Source organism: Scomber japonicus, chromosome 6 (assembly GCF_027409825.1).
Source record: "Scomber japonicus isolate fScoJap1 chromosome 6, fScoJap1.pri, whole genome shotgun sequence".
NCBI lineage: Eukaryota > Metazoa > Chordata > Actinopteri > Scombriformes > Scombridae > Scomber > Scomber japonicus.
In genome coordinates, this window is record NC_070583.1 from 25727673 (window position 1) to 25744353 (window position 16681).

The window sequence follows — 16681 nt, forward strand, 5'->3', positions numbered from 1 at the left end:
CTATTTATGCAATTGATTTTTTTTTATAGCCCATGTTGAAGTCATTTTATTCTGTTTTGTGTCTTGTCTAAATGGCTTGAGAACCAGGAAAACAGGAAATACAATAAGGATGAATGAGATAAACATGAGACAAGAGGGTGATGTTATGAGGTTGTTTTTATGTAAACAAAACCGTTTTATGGTAGCACTGGAAGTTCAAAATCAGAAGGCCAACAGAGTTCTAGGGAGGGACTGTAAATGAAACTACCATGCAAAACAAGTTTAGTTAAAGCTAGTTAACATTTGCATCTCTTTGGCAAGTTTGTGGTAACACTAAAAATGAGTCATATCCGTAATGGGGTTCTGCAGATGTGCAATGTGACCACCAGCTAGGGTAGTCAAATGTGACATGCTCATCAGCTTTTAACATTTTACTGCAAAGAAAATAAGGCATACAAGTATGTTTATTCATCTTCCTTCTATCACATATATTGTAACACAAGGAACGTGTAATGTAAAACTGGCTTAACACTTGACTGACATTTATAACTTTTAGTAAACTGTGATAAAAAATAAAAATGAGTTTTTTTTGTTTGTGGTTACCTGATGAGTGACACTGTGCTTATTTATCAGAAGTCACAGTCCTTGCATGTTCTGGAAACCACACGTGTCTGTTCCATTTACAGTAAAACAGATTCTACTTAACATAACAACATCTACAAGAAGTTACTGTTGCATAGGTTAAAAGTTCACTCTAGTAAACACATACATGTAATTTCTCAGCTAGTCTTTCCACATCTGTCAAAAATTCCTGGTCCAGATCCAAATTAAGTCACACAGGAAATCGTGTTGTGTTGTTCTCAGAATGCACTATTTTTATCAAGAAAGCACGAAAGGGAATAAAACTCTAAGACAACAAAGATATTAGATACGAGGAGAAGAGAATGTTCATTAATGTATACTGTATTTCTGTGAAAATAACATTTGTTAACTAATATACTTCAACTTCAACTTTATTTATATAGCACTTTAAAACAACCACAGCTGAAACAAAGTGCTGTACATAACTAGATAAAACAACACAGGAACATAAAACAAATTAACAGGAAATAAATACTAAAATAATTGTTTATTGTTTTTAAAACAAATTAAAAACAATAAAATAATAACTAAAAACAAACCATAAAACACTAAAACAGGAGCAGAGTCTCATGTACGGTTGAAAGTCAAGGAATAAAAATACCTCTTCTATCTAGTGTGCATTTAAGGTCAAATTGAAAAGAACAAAAAAAAAATACATTTGGTGAGATGTGAATAACATACATATACATCGTTGTTATTCATGCCCACTAAAACCACAGTCACGCTGGTGGCTGCTGCTAAGACAGAGTCTCGTGAAAGGAAGGGCCAGAGAGATAGAGGTGGGGTAAATAAGCTGCAGAATGGAAGGAGGAGCAGAGGGGTGCAGAAGGTCTCTAACCCTAGAGTGTGGAGTGGAGAAATGAGTCCATGCCTTTGGTGTTCGCCTGTCAGCAGCTACAGAGACTGACGCAAGCCAGCGGAGGCAGAGGGATTGGCACGGAGCAGAACAAGGCTCTCTGCAGACAATTGGGACAGGAAGCAAGGAAGGAAAGGGTCTTTTACCCGGAGGAAGACTGGCAACCTCGTTGGGATTGTGACAAGACAGCCACACAGTAGCTCCAGAGACCACCCATTGTAAGAGCATCAAACACACATACTTAAAGGAAGGGAGAGAGACATACTGGGAAAGACCAAGACTGAAACCTCCTTAGGTCAGGAGAAGTATTTTGTAATATTTCTTAATTAGTTGAAAGTAACACTTGGACTTTTTGGAGATTTTCTTTTGTTTCATGTTTGTCCAGGGCTTAAGAAGGAAGAAGCAGAAATGTGTGTTTCCTTATTTTGAAATACTGTGGTTTTTTGTTGCTTTACTCTTTGCTCTTCACATGCCCCCACAGTCCATAATCCCAGACGACAAGGACACCACAAGAAGGTAAGATTCAATTATTAGCTTTACAAGTACTTCTTCTTGGTAAAATAGCTCTCTATGCTTGGAACAAAGACCATATCATTTGCTCAACAATTGTTGTAACAGGTCTAATTAACATTAGTGTGCACAGACAAAACTTTTATTGTATATCTTGGTTGCCATAGTATCTGCTCCTGCACTTAATGTTATTCTGAGCTGTTAAGGCTTTCAATGTAAAGACCACACACTATGCAGTGGCATGTTAGTGACAGAGACAGAAGAAAAGAAATGCACTAGTTCTTGGCAGTCTTCATCACTACATACTCAGTATATCTCTATATCTCAACTGACAGACTTAACTGCCAAATAAGGGTTACACTGTTTATAGTGTGTGCAGAAAACAAATTACTTATTTAAATGTTTTTGGATTTGATTTATTTTATTTAAAGACAGAGAAATACCTAACCTGTAAGACTAAATAAACCAAATAAACTAAATAAACCACATAAATAAATAAATAACCCTTTATCAATAATAAACAATAAGTCAGCTATAGTTATTCAGGAAAGACGTAGCTCAGCAGCCACAATGCTGTAATCATTCCATACATATTTAGGTTGTGGCCTTTTCATGTAATTTCTTTATATCTTCATATGAACACAGTCTCTATAATATCATGTCATTATCATCATCATCATCAATGTCATCATTATTAATGTCATTTTATTATGTCTAACCTTTCTAACGTTTCAATGAAGACTGCAAGATGAACAACAGCCTGTCCAACGCCTCTGTCAAGTGCGTGCGGGACACCAGTGTGACAGCTGTGGTTTTCCCCATTCTGTACAGCATACTCTTTATAGCTGCCCTTGTACTGAATTCCCTGGCTGCATGGATCTTCTTTAGCATCCCCAGCACCTCGACATTTGTTGTCTTTCTAAAGAACGTGGTAAGACACAAAAGGTTTTGCTTCATGAATATTGTTGTCAGTGCAGAGCATCAAAATAGAAAGAAAAATGTGTGATCCTTTAACAGGTGGTGGCTGATTTGCTGATGACTCTGACCATCCCTCTGAGAATCCTGAGTGATGCAGGTGTGGGTTCCTGGCATCTACGGGCCTTTCACTGCCGGTACTCTGCAGTTCTTTTCTACATCACCATGTACATCAGCATCCTCTTGCTGGGCCTCATCAGCCTGGACCGCTACCTGAAGATAGTCAGGCCATTTGGAAAGTGCGCCCTGCAGCAGGTCCGTGTCGGTCAGAAGCTGAGTGCAGCTGTCTGGGCAGTGATGTTATCTTTAGCACTACCCAATGTCATTTTAAGTGATCAGCCACCACGCATTTCTGGAGGAAAGTTGAAGTGCAGCTCCATGAAGAGCAAAGCTGGCTTGCTTTGGCATGAAGGATTCAACTACTTCTGTCAGGTAGCTATTAAATTAATTAATTGTTTGAAATTGTTTTGATTTGATGGAACGTGTAGTTTTTAGGCAAGGCAAGGCAGTTTTATTTATATAGTGCATTTCATACACAATGGCAACTCAATGTGCTTTACATAAAACAGAAAAATGTGCAATTTGAGAAACATTAAAACATACAATTAACCCCGCACCCCCCACACTAATGATAAAAAAAAAGTACAGAAAAATTTAGGAAGTGGCTTTATTGGTTTCTATATCCAGTTCTCTTTTTACATCCTGTATCTAGTCTTTATGATAAAGGTTAACCAGCTGCCGGAGAGTGGTATTGATCTTCTCACTTTTGACAAGAAAACAAATAAGCTAATTTGCCAAAAACTTTAAAATCCCCCTTATAAATCTGCTGTGTGCATGATTCCCTAAAATAATTATTACAATATAGATATAACATCTGACTTTTGAATTTCAGCTATAATTCAGAAGTATTCATGAGAAACATTGTAGGAGGGTGCTGCTTTGTTTTATGTCTTGTGGATGTGTTTTACTTTCAGGTGATTTTCTGGGGCACCCTGGCCTTGATGGTGGTTTGCTACACGTTCATCAGCAAGAAGGTGTATGAGTCCTACAAAGCCTCAAAGAGCAGATCTCAGGCCGCCAGTCGCAAAACAAAAGCAAAGGTCTTCGTGGTGGTGGGGGTGTTTTTCATCTGCTTCGCCCCCTTTCACTTTGCCCGCGTTCCCTACACTCTGACCCAAACCCGCAACGTGGCAAGTCATTGCCAGGCACTCTACGTTGCCAAGGAAACCACCCTGTGGCTGTCGGCTACTAATGTATGTCTGGACCCGCTCATCTACGTGTTCCTGTGCAAGGTATTTAGGAAAAGACTGACAGCTGCACTCGGCCCTAAAGTTCTCCACAAAAGTACCATGGATTCTCTCACGGCAACATCAACTCAGCTGGAGATGTCACAGATACCCCACAGTAAAAGACTGTCATACAATGGCATGCCAGAGTGACACACTGGACAATGATTCACCGGGACATGTTTAGTCACTGTCGAGGCACATGAACAATTGTGTAATTTGACCTGTCAATGGCCTTTTTTTTTTGACGACAGGGCATGTAAATATTCCAAAATGACTGCAAGATGATCAAAATCTGCTGATAGGACAATGCTAGGTCACAGAAAAAAGTCAAATAGTCATGAAGTTTCATTACAGCAATGACTTCCGTTTCTGATACAGTACTAACCAAGCACTTGTGCATGTTTGCTAACTCATCCACCACATTTCCTTAACTGTGCTCACTGTCATCTTCAACTTCCTTCTGTCTAATCTTGTTTAAACTGCACTTTCCCTTTGTAAACATCTTGACAGGACATATTCTCAAATGAATTACACCCCACACACAGCATTACCAAGGACTTTATTATAATAATTGTATAACAATTTAACAATACAGCTCAAATATATGGATAATATAAATAGATAATCATAAAAATATGTCATACTGTAACTGTATGTTGTTAAAGTTTTACATTGGAAACCAGACTATTCATTTTTATTATAATAGAGCTATTATAGAGCTTATCATTGTGTTTTAAGTGTTTTTGTGATGAGAACAGCTTCTTAGTGAACATGCTAAAGCATATTACATATGTCACAATTAAGGTGAACAGGTTGGAGATGAGTCTAAAGTGTATAGTCAAATGCCATTTCTTTTACATGGGGCAGAGCAGATGAACCCAAATGCAGACACACAGAGGCTTTGGATTTGGTAGGACAAGATATTTAATAAAGCAGGCCAGGGGAAACTAGTACTGATAGCTGGAAAAGTGGGACAGAAGCTTGGACTGAGCTGAGGCAGTCTGGGGCAAGGGGAGCTGGTCCAGAAGGGAACCTGTGGATGCAGGATAGAGTGGGGTACCAGGGGAGAGAAGCAAGGCTGAAAAGACAAGGGACAGGAAACAGGGACTAAAGCAAGAGCAGATAGGACTTCAGGTCACAGGACATAAGCAACAGCTAGAAAACTGATAAATGCATGAGAAATGGCTTCGTAGTGTGAATCTAGCAGGGCTTAACCACTTAACGCACGCTGTTCCGTCTACGGGACGGGACGGATGTTAGGAGGTAGCCACAAGTTCTTCTGGACTTATATCACGACTTATATGGTTGCTCACAGCCGTAATAGTGTTAGCGATTAGCTCGGCTAGCCCCTGAGCTAAGTAAGAAAAGCTATAATGCCTACATACCTTCAAAGTCTTCCCTTTATCCACAACGATCATCTTATGACTCAGCACTTTCTGTACAGCTCGCCAAATATCCATTCTTGTGAAATATGAAATCCGTTTCCATAAAACCGAAATACTTTCCTCAATATGTCCATGTATTTAGTCCAACACGTAACGTAATAACACAAATAACAAACCATACACGGTCCGTTTACGTCATTTCCTGACCTGCACGTCCATCTCAGAGTACACGTGACTAGATGTTTACGACCGTGAGCCTCCTCTGCTTCTGACGACACCACACACAAGCCAATCGGTGTTTAGAATTAGGCGTGTGTTAAGTGGTTAATGAAAGTAAAGTTATTGATTATGGAATTGGTTGCAGCTGGTGGGGCTCTGCTGTGACTCCAGCATACCTGTCTCCATCCTCAGGGAGAGAGCCACTGGGGAAGTGGCAACAGGTAGTGGCAATTTCTTATAAAACCTGAGACATAAAAGAAGATTAGTGTATGCAAACAGAGCTGAGCTGGGGTGACAGTGCAGCATAGGCAGTCAAAAAGTAAAGAGGACAAAACCACCTATGGTTCCTTTAGCACAGTACTGTGCTGACACAGGTTTCTCATGAAAGTTCATAACATGCTGAGGCTGACATACAGTATCATAGAGGAAATGAAATAATTAAATTTAAAAATATCACATTTAAAAACACCAGCTATTTGTTGTTACTTCCTGTATGAAAAGCACTGACTAGAGGTGCTTAGGTTTTCTTATCTTTATATTTCCATGTAATCTACAGTAGTGATCGGTACCTTGGGTACATTTGATCATTACTGAGCAACAACAACAGCAGACTGCAGAGATTAGGTTGTTGATTAGACTGAATGTATACCACATCTACAAATGTCCAGCTCGGCCAGCAAGTAGGGCATGTATCCCTTCACAATACTGCATATTGCATTAAGCGCCTGATTAATTTTTGAATCGAACAAGAGGAGGAAAAAGTATATAACTGGAATAAATTGACTTTTTCCAACACCGCAGCCCCCCGGAAGATGACTTTCAGGACATTCACAAACTGGCTCTGCAGGATTAATGTCACATCCCACCTGATTTACAATTGTGTCTGCATGTGGGTCTGATTAATGTAATAATGAAATATGATCTTCCTCCATCCCACCCTCTGTTGGCTACGACAGAGGCTGATATTTGGGCAGGAAATTAATGAGCTACAGAGCGGTCGGAGCGGCGACTGCAGCCAAAGGAAGGACCGTTCGTCACCCTCAGATTAAATCCTCTGACAGATGACCCTGCAGTAGTGAATTATGAGAAATTCTAAATGACATTCATGGAAATTAAATAAACCCTGGAGATAGGGTTGCCTAGCAGTATGCACAGACACAAGTTGGGGACAGAAAAGGGCCAGATAAATAGGGGGCAGGTGGAGGTGGGGGCTGACAGCTTCATATAACTGGATCCTTGTGGAGGTCCTGATGAAACAAGGTGCTACAGCTTGCATATCAGAAAAATCTGTCAGGGCCATGTGTCAGTGATGCCAGTCAGCAGTGGTTTCACTGTTTTATGTCAAGACACTCTAGAAAGATGGTTTTAAGGTTACTTATCAAAGCTTTAGATGAAGCTTAGGGTCAAAAAAGTTATTTTGACACACTGTTCAACTGTTCAAAATTCCAGTGTGAGAAAAAGATTGAAACTGAAGGACATTACTTCACTTTTTTAAAACTTTAGTTGAAATGAAGGATGTGCATTTTATATAACCAAAGATACAAGACTTTAAAGTCAGCCCACAAACAGAGCTGGAGCTCTAGGGCATGCAAGACCACATGAATCCTAAACTTTGACAATCAGTTGGGCAAAGTATAGAGAAAAGCAAGTCTGAGGCCATATCTTTAAATCTGCAACAATCAATGTTGTCCACTAGGGTAACCCTTATAAGGGTTAGAAGAAGAAAACAAACCTGACAGACACACAAAGCAGAAAATGTATTGCTTGTACATGTCAAGCGATTCTGCAGGAATTGTCCATCTGGCCAACTGACAAATCCAGTCCTTGTCCTTAGCTGCATTGCCACCTCCTGAAACAAAGAAGAAAGAAAAAAACAATTATAGCCTTCTTCTGCTACTTTCCTGCCACTTGTTGCTGGGCATTTAGCAGGTTTATCAGAGACTGTTTGCACAATGCAGGAACAGCTGCTTGTTGCTTCTGCTCTTCTACTGGACGGAGGATTACAGAAACAGAACCATACTTAACTGTTCAGACTGTCATACTAAAATGAAGCTTGTAGATTTAAAATACAGTAGGCTAATGTAAAAAGAAAAAGAAAAAAAAGAAAAGCTCATTCATTCTGATACATCACACTACACATACAAAGGTGTAAAAGAAACTATTGATGGACTTCACAGTCTGAAGGTTAGATACAATTTTGTGTTTGTGTCTCTTGACATTACATTCCTTATAAATGCCTAAAAGTATTTCTATCAGTAGGTTTTTTGTCTCTGGCCGATGAGTTAAATAAATTGTAGTAGCCTATTTCTAAAGCCAAAAAACAAACAAAAAAACAACAACTTAAAACCACCCAGAATCTGGTTTTCCCCCATTCACTTATGAGATACCTTTATTTCCTGTTTCGTAAGATGTTTGTGGTTTTAAAACATCTCTATGTTGTTTTTTTCACTCGAGTAAACAAGGCAAGGCAATGCAAATTCATTTATACGCATTTCATACCCAGGGGCAACTCAATGTACTTTACATAGGCTATAAATAATCATTTAGCAGTAAGAATTGGAAACAAAGAACATAAAAACATACAACAACAAAAAAAACAAAACAAAACCCAATAATAGTAAACATTGGAAATATTAAAACATACAATTAAAAACAAGAAACACAAATAATTAAAATAAAAACAAAGCCTACAGAAAAATAGAAAGAGAGGCAAATAAAATAAAAACTAGACTAAACAAGGTGCACAGACATATTTGTTGCGAGTCTAAAGACTGTAGACTACTTTAAAACTCTATCCATATATTCGTGCTAAGAGAGTCTGCTCAAAAAGTCGACAAATGATGTGAGTTGAAGCTTTTCTGTGCGCGTTCACGCCAGTCGCTTGAACTGAACTTCACAACAGGTGCGCGCGTCAACATAGCAGCAGTTGTATTTTTGTCCTAGGACGTCGAAGTCACGACCCGCCCTACTCTGCCTCTGATTGGCTTATGCTGTTATTCTTACTTCAACTCTAACCAATCTCACTCAGCATGCCTAAATTTAACCAACCCAAACAACGAAGGCAACAAATACTAACCAATCAGAAGCATGGTTGGGCGGGTTATACCTTCGCCATCCTAGGAAAGAAAATATCTCACCGCTTGTATGGCTAAAAGCTACAAGGCTACAAGGCTAATCCCACGTGATGCTCCTTTTGGGTCATATGATCGATCGCCTACGTCTGCCAGTTTTCTCCCGGCTGCCTCCTCCCCTCTTACCCAAATCCCAAACAAACGAACATGGCGGATTTTGAAGAGCGGCGGAGTCTTTTGGGAGATGACGATGAGGGGTCGTTATCCGGCAGACAGGCGGCCAGGGGACCCGGTAGACCACTGCCAGCCATCTGCGACCCCAGCCACCTCCTGCACCGAATCGTTGTCCTGATATTCATGTGCTTCCTGGGATTCGGTGAGCTGGGACAAGTTCAATTTAACTTAGCATCCTGACGTGTTATTGTGGAGATTTTGGACTAATTGAAGTTATTCTATATGTACACAAAGCCCGTACTGCTCTTACCTATTATTTAATGTTAAAGAAATGCAATGACAACTGTTAATATATACTTCATTTGTTCCAGGAAGTTACTTCTGTTATGACAACCCAGCTGCACTTCAGACTGAAGTCCTCCAGGTAATGTATCCACTGTGAATCTAAAGCATCTTAAAACACTGTGGCCCCTTTAGATAGATACACACAATTCAACCTTAAAAAAAGTCTGTAATTAGAGGATTGTGTCATTATTTAAGTCAACACTTTCTACTCTGTTTTCCACTCCTAGACTATACAGGAAGGTAACAACTGAAAACCAAAAGTGACAAAAATGTGATGTTTTCTCACTCTCTATACCAGGATATGAACCTAAACACTGCAAAGTTCATGCAACTATATGCCTGGTACTCCTGGCCCAACGTGGTTCTCTGCTTCTTTGGGGGATTCCTCCTCGACAGGGTGTTTGGTATCAGGTGTGATTATCAATAATAGTCACTATCAGTTTTGAACTCAGTGTTTGTTTATGTATATTGGCCATAAGTGAAAGTGAAAGAATGTTCAGCTTGGTTGGTTTCACCTTTTGTTGTTTTCTTTGTAGGCTGGGAACCATCATCTTTTCCCTGTTTGTCTGTGTTGGACAGGTATGTTTATTGAGTCTATGAGCAAATTATGATATATCTGCACTGTCCAAAATGCATCCAGAAGCACATTTTTAATCTAAGGTCTCTTACATGGACAAATACATTCATTTTATTTTATTTTATTTTATTTTATTTGAACTTCTCTATCTGCACAGGTCATATTTGCTACTGGAGCTTTAGTAAATCGTTTCTGGCTGATGGAAGTTGGACGTTTTGTGTTCGGGTGAGAAAATAATTGTAACATTGTGTTAAAAATAATTCATTTTATTAATGTAATCCAATACATTTGAATGTCAGTAGCCAGTTTCCTGCATTCATATCGCACATACAATACAAAGACCCTGTGCTGACTGCCCAAAACTGACCCACCTGTTGGTCACAGACTTTCTACTGCAAACAGATTTGAAAATCCGATGATTCTCTGGTTGGTCTTTTACTACCACATAGCTTACACCCCCCCCCCCACTCTTTGTTTTTTTTTTGGGTAGTATTGGAGGAGAGTCATTGGCTGTGGCCCAGAACACCTATGCAGTCAACTGGTTTAAAGGAAAGGAGCTCAATTTGGTGTTTGGCCTTCAGTTGAGCATGGCTCGCCTGGTAAGGACGCTACCAATGAAACATCAAGTTATCTACACTTTCAGATAACGTCTTAATGCTTTTCTTGATTGTAACCATGGTGAATGAACCTGTTATACAAATCACATAGTCATTTATACAGTAATGCTTTAAGTCCATTCATCCTCTGTCTAAAGGGCAGCACAGTGAACATGAACATCATGGGCTGGGTGTACAGCAAAGTTGTGAACCTCGTGGGCTCTCCTGGACACACTGCACTAGGCGCATCACTCATGATAGGTAAAGTGGTGGGACTGAAATTGCCAAGGGTTAAACATGAAGACTCAGGTTACAGATGCTTTATCTTTGTCTCAGATAGAGATACTAGATCCTTTTTTCTGTAATTAGTGATCTCAGATAACACAGCCAGCAGAGACAGAGAGAAGTGATATAGAGAACTAAAAGTGCTGCTGGCTGCAACAGATGAATCACACATGTTAGAAGAAGTGTCAGTTCTTGTAATTTTCTGCAGTTACTTGGCAGTGCTAGAAGTGCTTCCACTTTTGCAAACCTTGCAGTTGTGCAGTTTCTTTTGTATTTTGCCTCCACTGCCACTGCTCATTCAACTTTAATCTGACCATTTGAGATAGGCTCATGTGATAAATAGAATTAATCAGCAGTCGTTAGGAGCTCCCTCATCATCTTTTTCACCAAAGTATAATTGCAGTGTGTATTTACGTACTTTTTTTTTTTCTCTCCTCGACATTTACTTATGTTTTTAATTCCTGTTTTCTGTCCTTAGCTGCGGTAACCTGCATATTCTCACTGACCTGTGCCTTGGTGTTGGCATTCCTTGATAAAAGAGCAGAGAAAATCCTTCACAAGGAACAGGGCAAAACAGGTGATTCTGACAATGTCTTTCCTATCTGTTGTTTTTCCTCTTTGACCTGCACATGTCAAAAACGACTAGCTTGTCATAATCAGCGTGGACCCCGAACTAGACTTTGAGGTCACATTTTGTTGTTGTTGTTATTATCTACTTAAAGTTTCCATTCTGTCTAGACTACTAATAGGCGTTTCTTTTATAAATGGCAGGGGCAGTTCAGTTCAATGTGTGGTATTTGACTTCATTGTCTTTTTTAAGTGGTGGAAAACCAATATGCTCTCAAGCTGATCTGTATGTGTTAATCCTGCACATTAGGTGAGGTGATCAAGCTGACAGACGTGAAAGACTTCCCCCTCCCCCTGTGGATCATCTTCATCATATGTGTGTGCTACTACGTGGCCATTTTCCCTTTTATTGGACTGGGACAGTGAGTATTAAATTGGTGCCATCCCACACAAAAAAACTTCAGGCTAATCAATCAGAACTGACTGGGCTCATCAGGAGGGAGGCCATAAAGAGACAAGAGCTAAAACATCCTGTTTCAGACAGAGGCTGAACTTACGGGCTGCATAAAGGGCCAGAATAAGATAAGAATAAGAAAAAAGGAGTTTGGTTTTAGTTATAAATAATGCTGAGATATTCCAGTAGACCCCCAAAATATAAATATAGACCGGGAAATGTGCATGGTCTTTTTATTCATAGAAAATAAACAGGGTTACTTGGATTACTACAATGGAAATGCTATATGTTGGTATTTCTTTTCTTATTAAGGTTCATAAATGTAGAATTTGACTTCTAGACCATGAAGAACCTCAAAAAATTAGTGCAAAAATTGTGTCTGACGAAAGATTCAGTGGTGCAACCTCCCAATGCTGCGTTGTCATCAAACCACAAAGAGAGAGAGGGGGGGGGGGGGGGTCAGAAATAGAAGGTGCTTTGACAAATGGGTTGTCAGTGAAAGAAACCAATTGAAGCTATCACAACCTACATTTCCTTCGCTGAAAGGCACTCTCAAATCACTTAGCAACTGACATGGTTTTTCCACAGAGGGTCAGTGCTTACAGAGCAAATAGTTGTAATGCAAATGGGGCAGAAAACAATGTATGCAAGACTGATAGCTGCAGTACCTGCTACAGGAGTCCTCGCAATACCTCCTCCTCCTCCTCTTGTGGTCACAGCAGCTCTGTGTACTGTGGTACTGTGAGCCCACTGTCTTGTCTTTTCATTTACAGGGTGTTCTTCATTGAAAAATTCAACTTCTCCCCAGCTGAAGCCAGAGCTGTCAACAGGTAACTCAGATGTAATAGGTCATTGAGAGACCAATACACCTTCATCTTGCAGTTGTTGTTTGGGTGCATTTTTCTTATTCTAATTAATTGCTGGCCAAAATTAAATTTGCAGTACAAGGTTTTTGTCAGCTATTTGAAGCCATGAACAAACTAAAATCCCACTTAATTCTAAAAACAAATAAACAAAAAATATTAATCAAACTACAGAATCACACTTGTATAGTATCCAGTTATAAAATCATGTTTGACTTAGTCATCAGTCTGAGGCTCAGTCTCAATCCACTCCAGTAAAGAAGATATACTGCAGTATTCACCCTATATGATCTTCTCTGTTTTTCCCAGTATCGTGTACATAATCTCAGCCCCTGCATCTCCAGTTTTGGGCTTCCTAGTTGACAAGACAGGGAAGAATGTGGTTTGGGTCATATGTGCAGTGGTCACCACACTTGCCTCTCACATGATGCTGGCCTTCACCTTTTGGAACCCGTGGATCGGCATGGTAACCTTAAACCTTACCTATACTCCAAACAAAGTTATATTTTGTACATTCATAAACTGCTGTCATTAATTTGCAGTGTTTGCAAATGTCAGTGTATTCATTGGAAATCTAGGTCTGTGAGGTGAGGTAAACTGTGTAGCTTCTCAAAACATATTTAAAGTTATTGTTGAACTTCTGTAACCGTAGTTACACTAGTATGCCTTAGATACTGAATAGTAAGGTCTTACTGTTGATGTAGGTGTTGACACAGGGACATTTTGTAAAAGAGCACTACATGCCAAATTGACAGTTGCAGATCATACCAAGGAATTCTGTGGAGTCATTGAGTATTTGAAGTAATTTGAGAGCATGTGTGTGTGTTTTCCAGTCACTGCTGGGTGTCTCCTACTCCCTACTGGCCTGTGCACTGTGGCCCATGGTGGCCTTTGTGGTACCTGAGCATCAACTTGGGACTGCTTATGGCTTGTATGTACCTCTAATGGCATCATCATGACTTACTTCATACATATTTTGTTTTGCTCAGTCAATCCAGCAACAATCAGTTAATGTTATTTTTTATTCATAATGATGTTGATCATCTGCCCCCCAGCATGCAGTCAATCCAGAACCTGGGACTTGCTCTAATTGCCATGGCAGCAGGATCCATACTAGACACCAGAGGATATCTGTTTTTGGAAGTGTTCTTCTGCGCCTGCATCTGCAGTCAGTATTTTGTGTGTGTGTGTGTGTGTGTGTGTGTGTGTGTGTGTGTGTGTGTGTGTGTGTGTGTGTGTGTGTGTGTGTGTGTGTGTGTGTGTGTGTGTGTGTGTGTGTGTGTGTGTGTGTGTGTGTGTGTGTGTGTGTGTGTGTGTGTGTGTGTGTGTGTGTGTTTTTATGAGAGTAAAATCATTCAAACTCCAGTTGTACTTTTTTGAGTGACAGTCTCAGTGATTTTCTCCGTTGTTTTTATACTCGGCTGTCTTGCAGTTGCACTGATAGCGGTGGTGATGCTCTACTTTGTGGATTATCTCAGAGGTAAGAGAAGACTGACGCCTTGAACTGCCCACCACACCCCCACCCCCCCTCTGACTCTCTTCTTCTTTCTCTTTACACAATCTTAGATTTTGTTTCCCAACCTCCCCCATCCTTCATTTTCTCATGTGTCTACTTCTCACTTTACTCTGCCACTCTTCAGCACCCCACCCCCTCCCCCTCCTCCCTTACCACCACACTCACTACTCTTCCACAATTGCCCACTTCTTCATCTCTCCATCTCCCTCTCTTGCTTCAGGAGGAGATTTGAACCGGTCAGCCTCAGACAGAGCCAAACTCCAGAAAGAAGGCACTTCAGACGCAGAGTAAGTACCCTCCGTCACTGCTTTTCCACCCACTCACCCAACAATTAGACAAGCTTCTCAGAAATATAATGAACAGCCCACTCCTGTAATCAAGTGGTACAGGCATTTTTTGGAACACTTGTAAGATCTCCTGTTCTAATTTATTCAAGATGTTTCCTTAGTTAAGCCTGCTGCAGTCAATTTAATACAAATCTTCTGAAATTGGTATACATGCAATTAGGGCTGGGCGATTATGGCAAAAATTAAAATAATGATTAATTGAACTTTTAACCTCGATTACGATTCATGAATGATTATCTCTCACACATGAGTATCTTTAGGGAGTGAAAATAATGATGTTTTAAGGTGTGACACTGTGGTTAATGTCTAGTTTACTTGATTAGAACTATGTAAAGATCATGGTTTGGGTTAAAATGATCACTGGAGAGTTGTTTTCAAATTCCATAAAAGATATGCAACCTTTGCTGTCATGGCAACAGAGAACACCACGATTAATTGACATGAGCAAGATTAAGTCGATTACAGTTTCTAAATGTCGGTTTCGATAATTTTTTGATTAATTGCCCAGCCTTACATTCAATTCTGTTCTAGTCTGAGTGTCCAGTGAAATAAAAATAAACAATTTAACAGTTGAACATGATTTTCAATGTGTTAGTTACTGTAGGGTAAATGCTGCTGCTCTCCTCATAAAGTGACTCACAAAAGATGTTTTTTATGGTGTTGTTCTTTGGTCCCATGTTCTACCCTCGGACCACATGACTCAATGCAGAGTTGCAGAATCTTGCTTTATTTTATGTCTACAGCTCATAGTTAATATGGTTTACAGTTTGGAGAGGTGAGGAGTCACGTTAGCAATGAAATGTTGGTGGATTGGTTTATCTGATTAGGCTGAATTTTTTTTTGATAGCCTATTTCCACAAAACTGTTAACAGTGTGATAGTTACTGTGATAATTATTACTATCAATATTAATATGTTTATGTATGCTGTTTTCCATTTCTGCCTAGCTTATTGCAAACAACTTGTCAACATTAGTCTTGTGGAAACTATCTAGACAACTGCTTCTTGTACAGACACCAGAAAAACAAAGCATAATATACTCTGGTGTCTTTAGTTGTTACTCATCTTCTTGGGTGGTGACATAAAGAAATCATGTCAGAAATGTGTTAGTTTAGTCTAACTAGACTTTGTCTGGTATTAATTATGACATGAAAGCAAAAAACCAAAGCAACAAAGAAATGAGGATTCCTCATACCACAACATGATGGACAGAGTTTTTGCTCCATGCATACTCAATGTCACATGCCAATACCGCACAAACCTGTGGTTGGATTATATTGTGTTTGCAACAGAAAAACAAACCACACCAGTTCTTTCGGTGGTTGTGATTACTTTCAGTTCTCAGTCTTTGCATGAGATGCTTCGCTTGGATCAGTTTCTTTATTAATGTATCTCATCTAATCTAATCTATATACATAATGTGTATGTTTTCTCCAGCTGATGCTATGTGAAAGTACAGACTAACATGCCGGTCCGTGATGTAATTGATATTTTCCAGATGATGATGATGATGAGGGAACACACACATGGTCCTGGGCTTCAGAGCCAGCAGGCTGCATTGTCTACCCCAGAGCTGTCAATCATCTGCCATGGGGCAGTACTGCACTACTGACTCCGCCCAGCGCTGTCATCTGTGGCTCTTCCCAACAGAACTGACTGTCTGGCCCTGGCTATTACATAACCCACCATGTATTAATAGCTGATTACATCCAAATCGACACTGACAAATGACAATGCTCAGTTTGGACTCCACAGTTACTGACATCTACTCCATTATTTACTCTACTGACACCTGTGTGCGTCAAACTTCAGCATGAATTTCTTCAGTTTCAGAGGAAGGTTTAGATGCTTGAAAAGTGTTTTTAAAACATTTTAAATGTCTTAACTGTTGAACAGAAGATAATCTCTAAATATAGGATTCCTATATTAATTAAATTGTTTTATATGTATATAGAGGTAACTCTCTGGGTATTTTAAAATCTTTTTTTATGTTTTTCTTTATGTAAATTGTTATGAGCTGGAGTCTGTTACT

The 16681-nt window shown here is 39.6% G+C and overlaps 2 protein-coding genes across 3 annotated transcripts; both read left to right on the forward strand.

The window, feature by feature from the left end:
• Positions 1 to 1523: 1523 nt before the first annotated feature.
• LOC128360409 (P2Y purinoceptor 13-like) lies at positions 1524 to 4924 on the forward strand. Of its 2 annotated transcripts, XM_053320837.1 has the most exons (5): positions 1524 to 1695; positions 1959 to 1993; positions 2819 to 2918; positions 3005 to 3394; positions 3937 to 4924. In XM_053320837.1, exons 4-5 carry the CDS (start codon positions 3023 to 3025, stop codon positions 4399 to 4401), a joined length of 837 nt encoding a protein of 278 aa, XP_053176812.1. In that variant the 5' UTR covers positions 1524 to 1695; positions 1959 to 1993; positions 2819 to 2918; positions 3005 to 3022; the 3' UTR covers positions 4402 to 4924. The 2 variants fall into 2 exon arrangements, with proteins under 2 accessions (XP_053176812.1, XP_053176811.1); XM_053320836.1 differs by lacking the exons at positions 1524 to 1695; positions 1959 to 1993 and having other exon boundaries at positions 2710 to 2918.
• Positions 4925 to 9064: 4140 nt separating this feature from the next.
• mfsd1 (major facilitator superfamily domain containing 1) lies at positions 9065 to 16552 on the forward strand. The gene is made up of 16 exons (XM_053320675.1): positions 9065 to 9302; positions 9472 to 9524; positions 9744 to 9856; positions 9982 to 10024; positions 10180 to 10247; positions 10513 to 10621; positions 10777 to 10879; positions 11382 to 11480; positions 11781 to 11892; positions 12698 to 12754; positions 13097 to 13253; positions 13621 to 13718; positions 13843 to 13955; positions 14220 to 14267; positions 14524 to 14590; positions 16148 to 16552. Exons 1-16 carry the CDS (start codon positions 9134 to 9136, stop codon positions 16149 to 16151), a joined length of 1413 nt encoding a protein of 470 aa, XP_053176650.1. The 5' UTR covers positions 9065 to 9133; the 3' UTR covers positions 16152 to 16552.
• Positions 16553 to 16681: the final 129 nt, after the last annotated feature.

What these genes read in the sequence shown, in the direction of transcription:
- LOC128360409 (XM_053320836.1), top strand. Translation starts at nt 2,736, where the DNA reads ATGAACAACAGCCTGTCCAACGCCTCTGTCAAGTGCGTGCGGGACACC. An exon ending in TTGTCTTTCTAAAGAACGTG is followed by an intron (nt 2,919 to 3,004) that starts GTAAGACACAAA and finishes ATCCTTTAACAG; the next exon opens with GTGGTGGCTGATTTGCTGAT. An exon ending in GATTCAACTACTTCTGTCAG is followed by an intron (nt 3,395 to 3,936) that starts GTAGCTATTAAA and finishes TTTTACTTTCAG; the next exon opens with GTGATTTTCTGGGGCACCCT.
- mfsd1 (XM_053320675.1), top strand. Translation starts at nt 9,134, where the DNA reads ATGGCGGATTTTGAAGAGCGGCGGAGTCTTTTGGGAGATGACGATGAG. An exon ending in AGGCGCATCACTCATGATAG is followed by an intron (nt 10,880 to 11,381) that starts GTAAAGTGGTGG and finishes TTCTGTCCTTAG; the next exon opens with CTGCGGTAACCTGCATATTC. An exon ending in CTTTGTGGATTATCTCAGAG is followed by an intron (nt 14,268 to 14,523) that starts GTAAGAGAAGAC and finishes CTCTTGCTTCAG; the next exon opens with GAGGAGATTTGAACCGGTCA.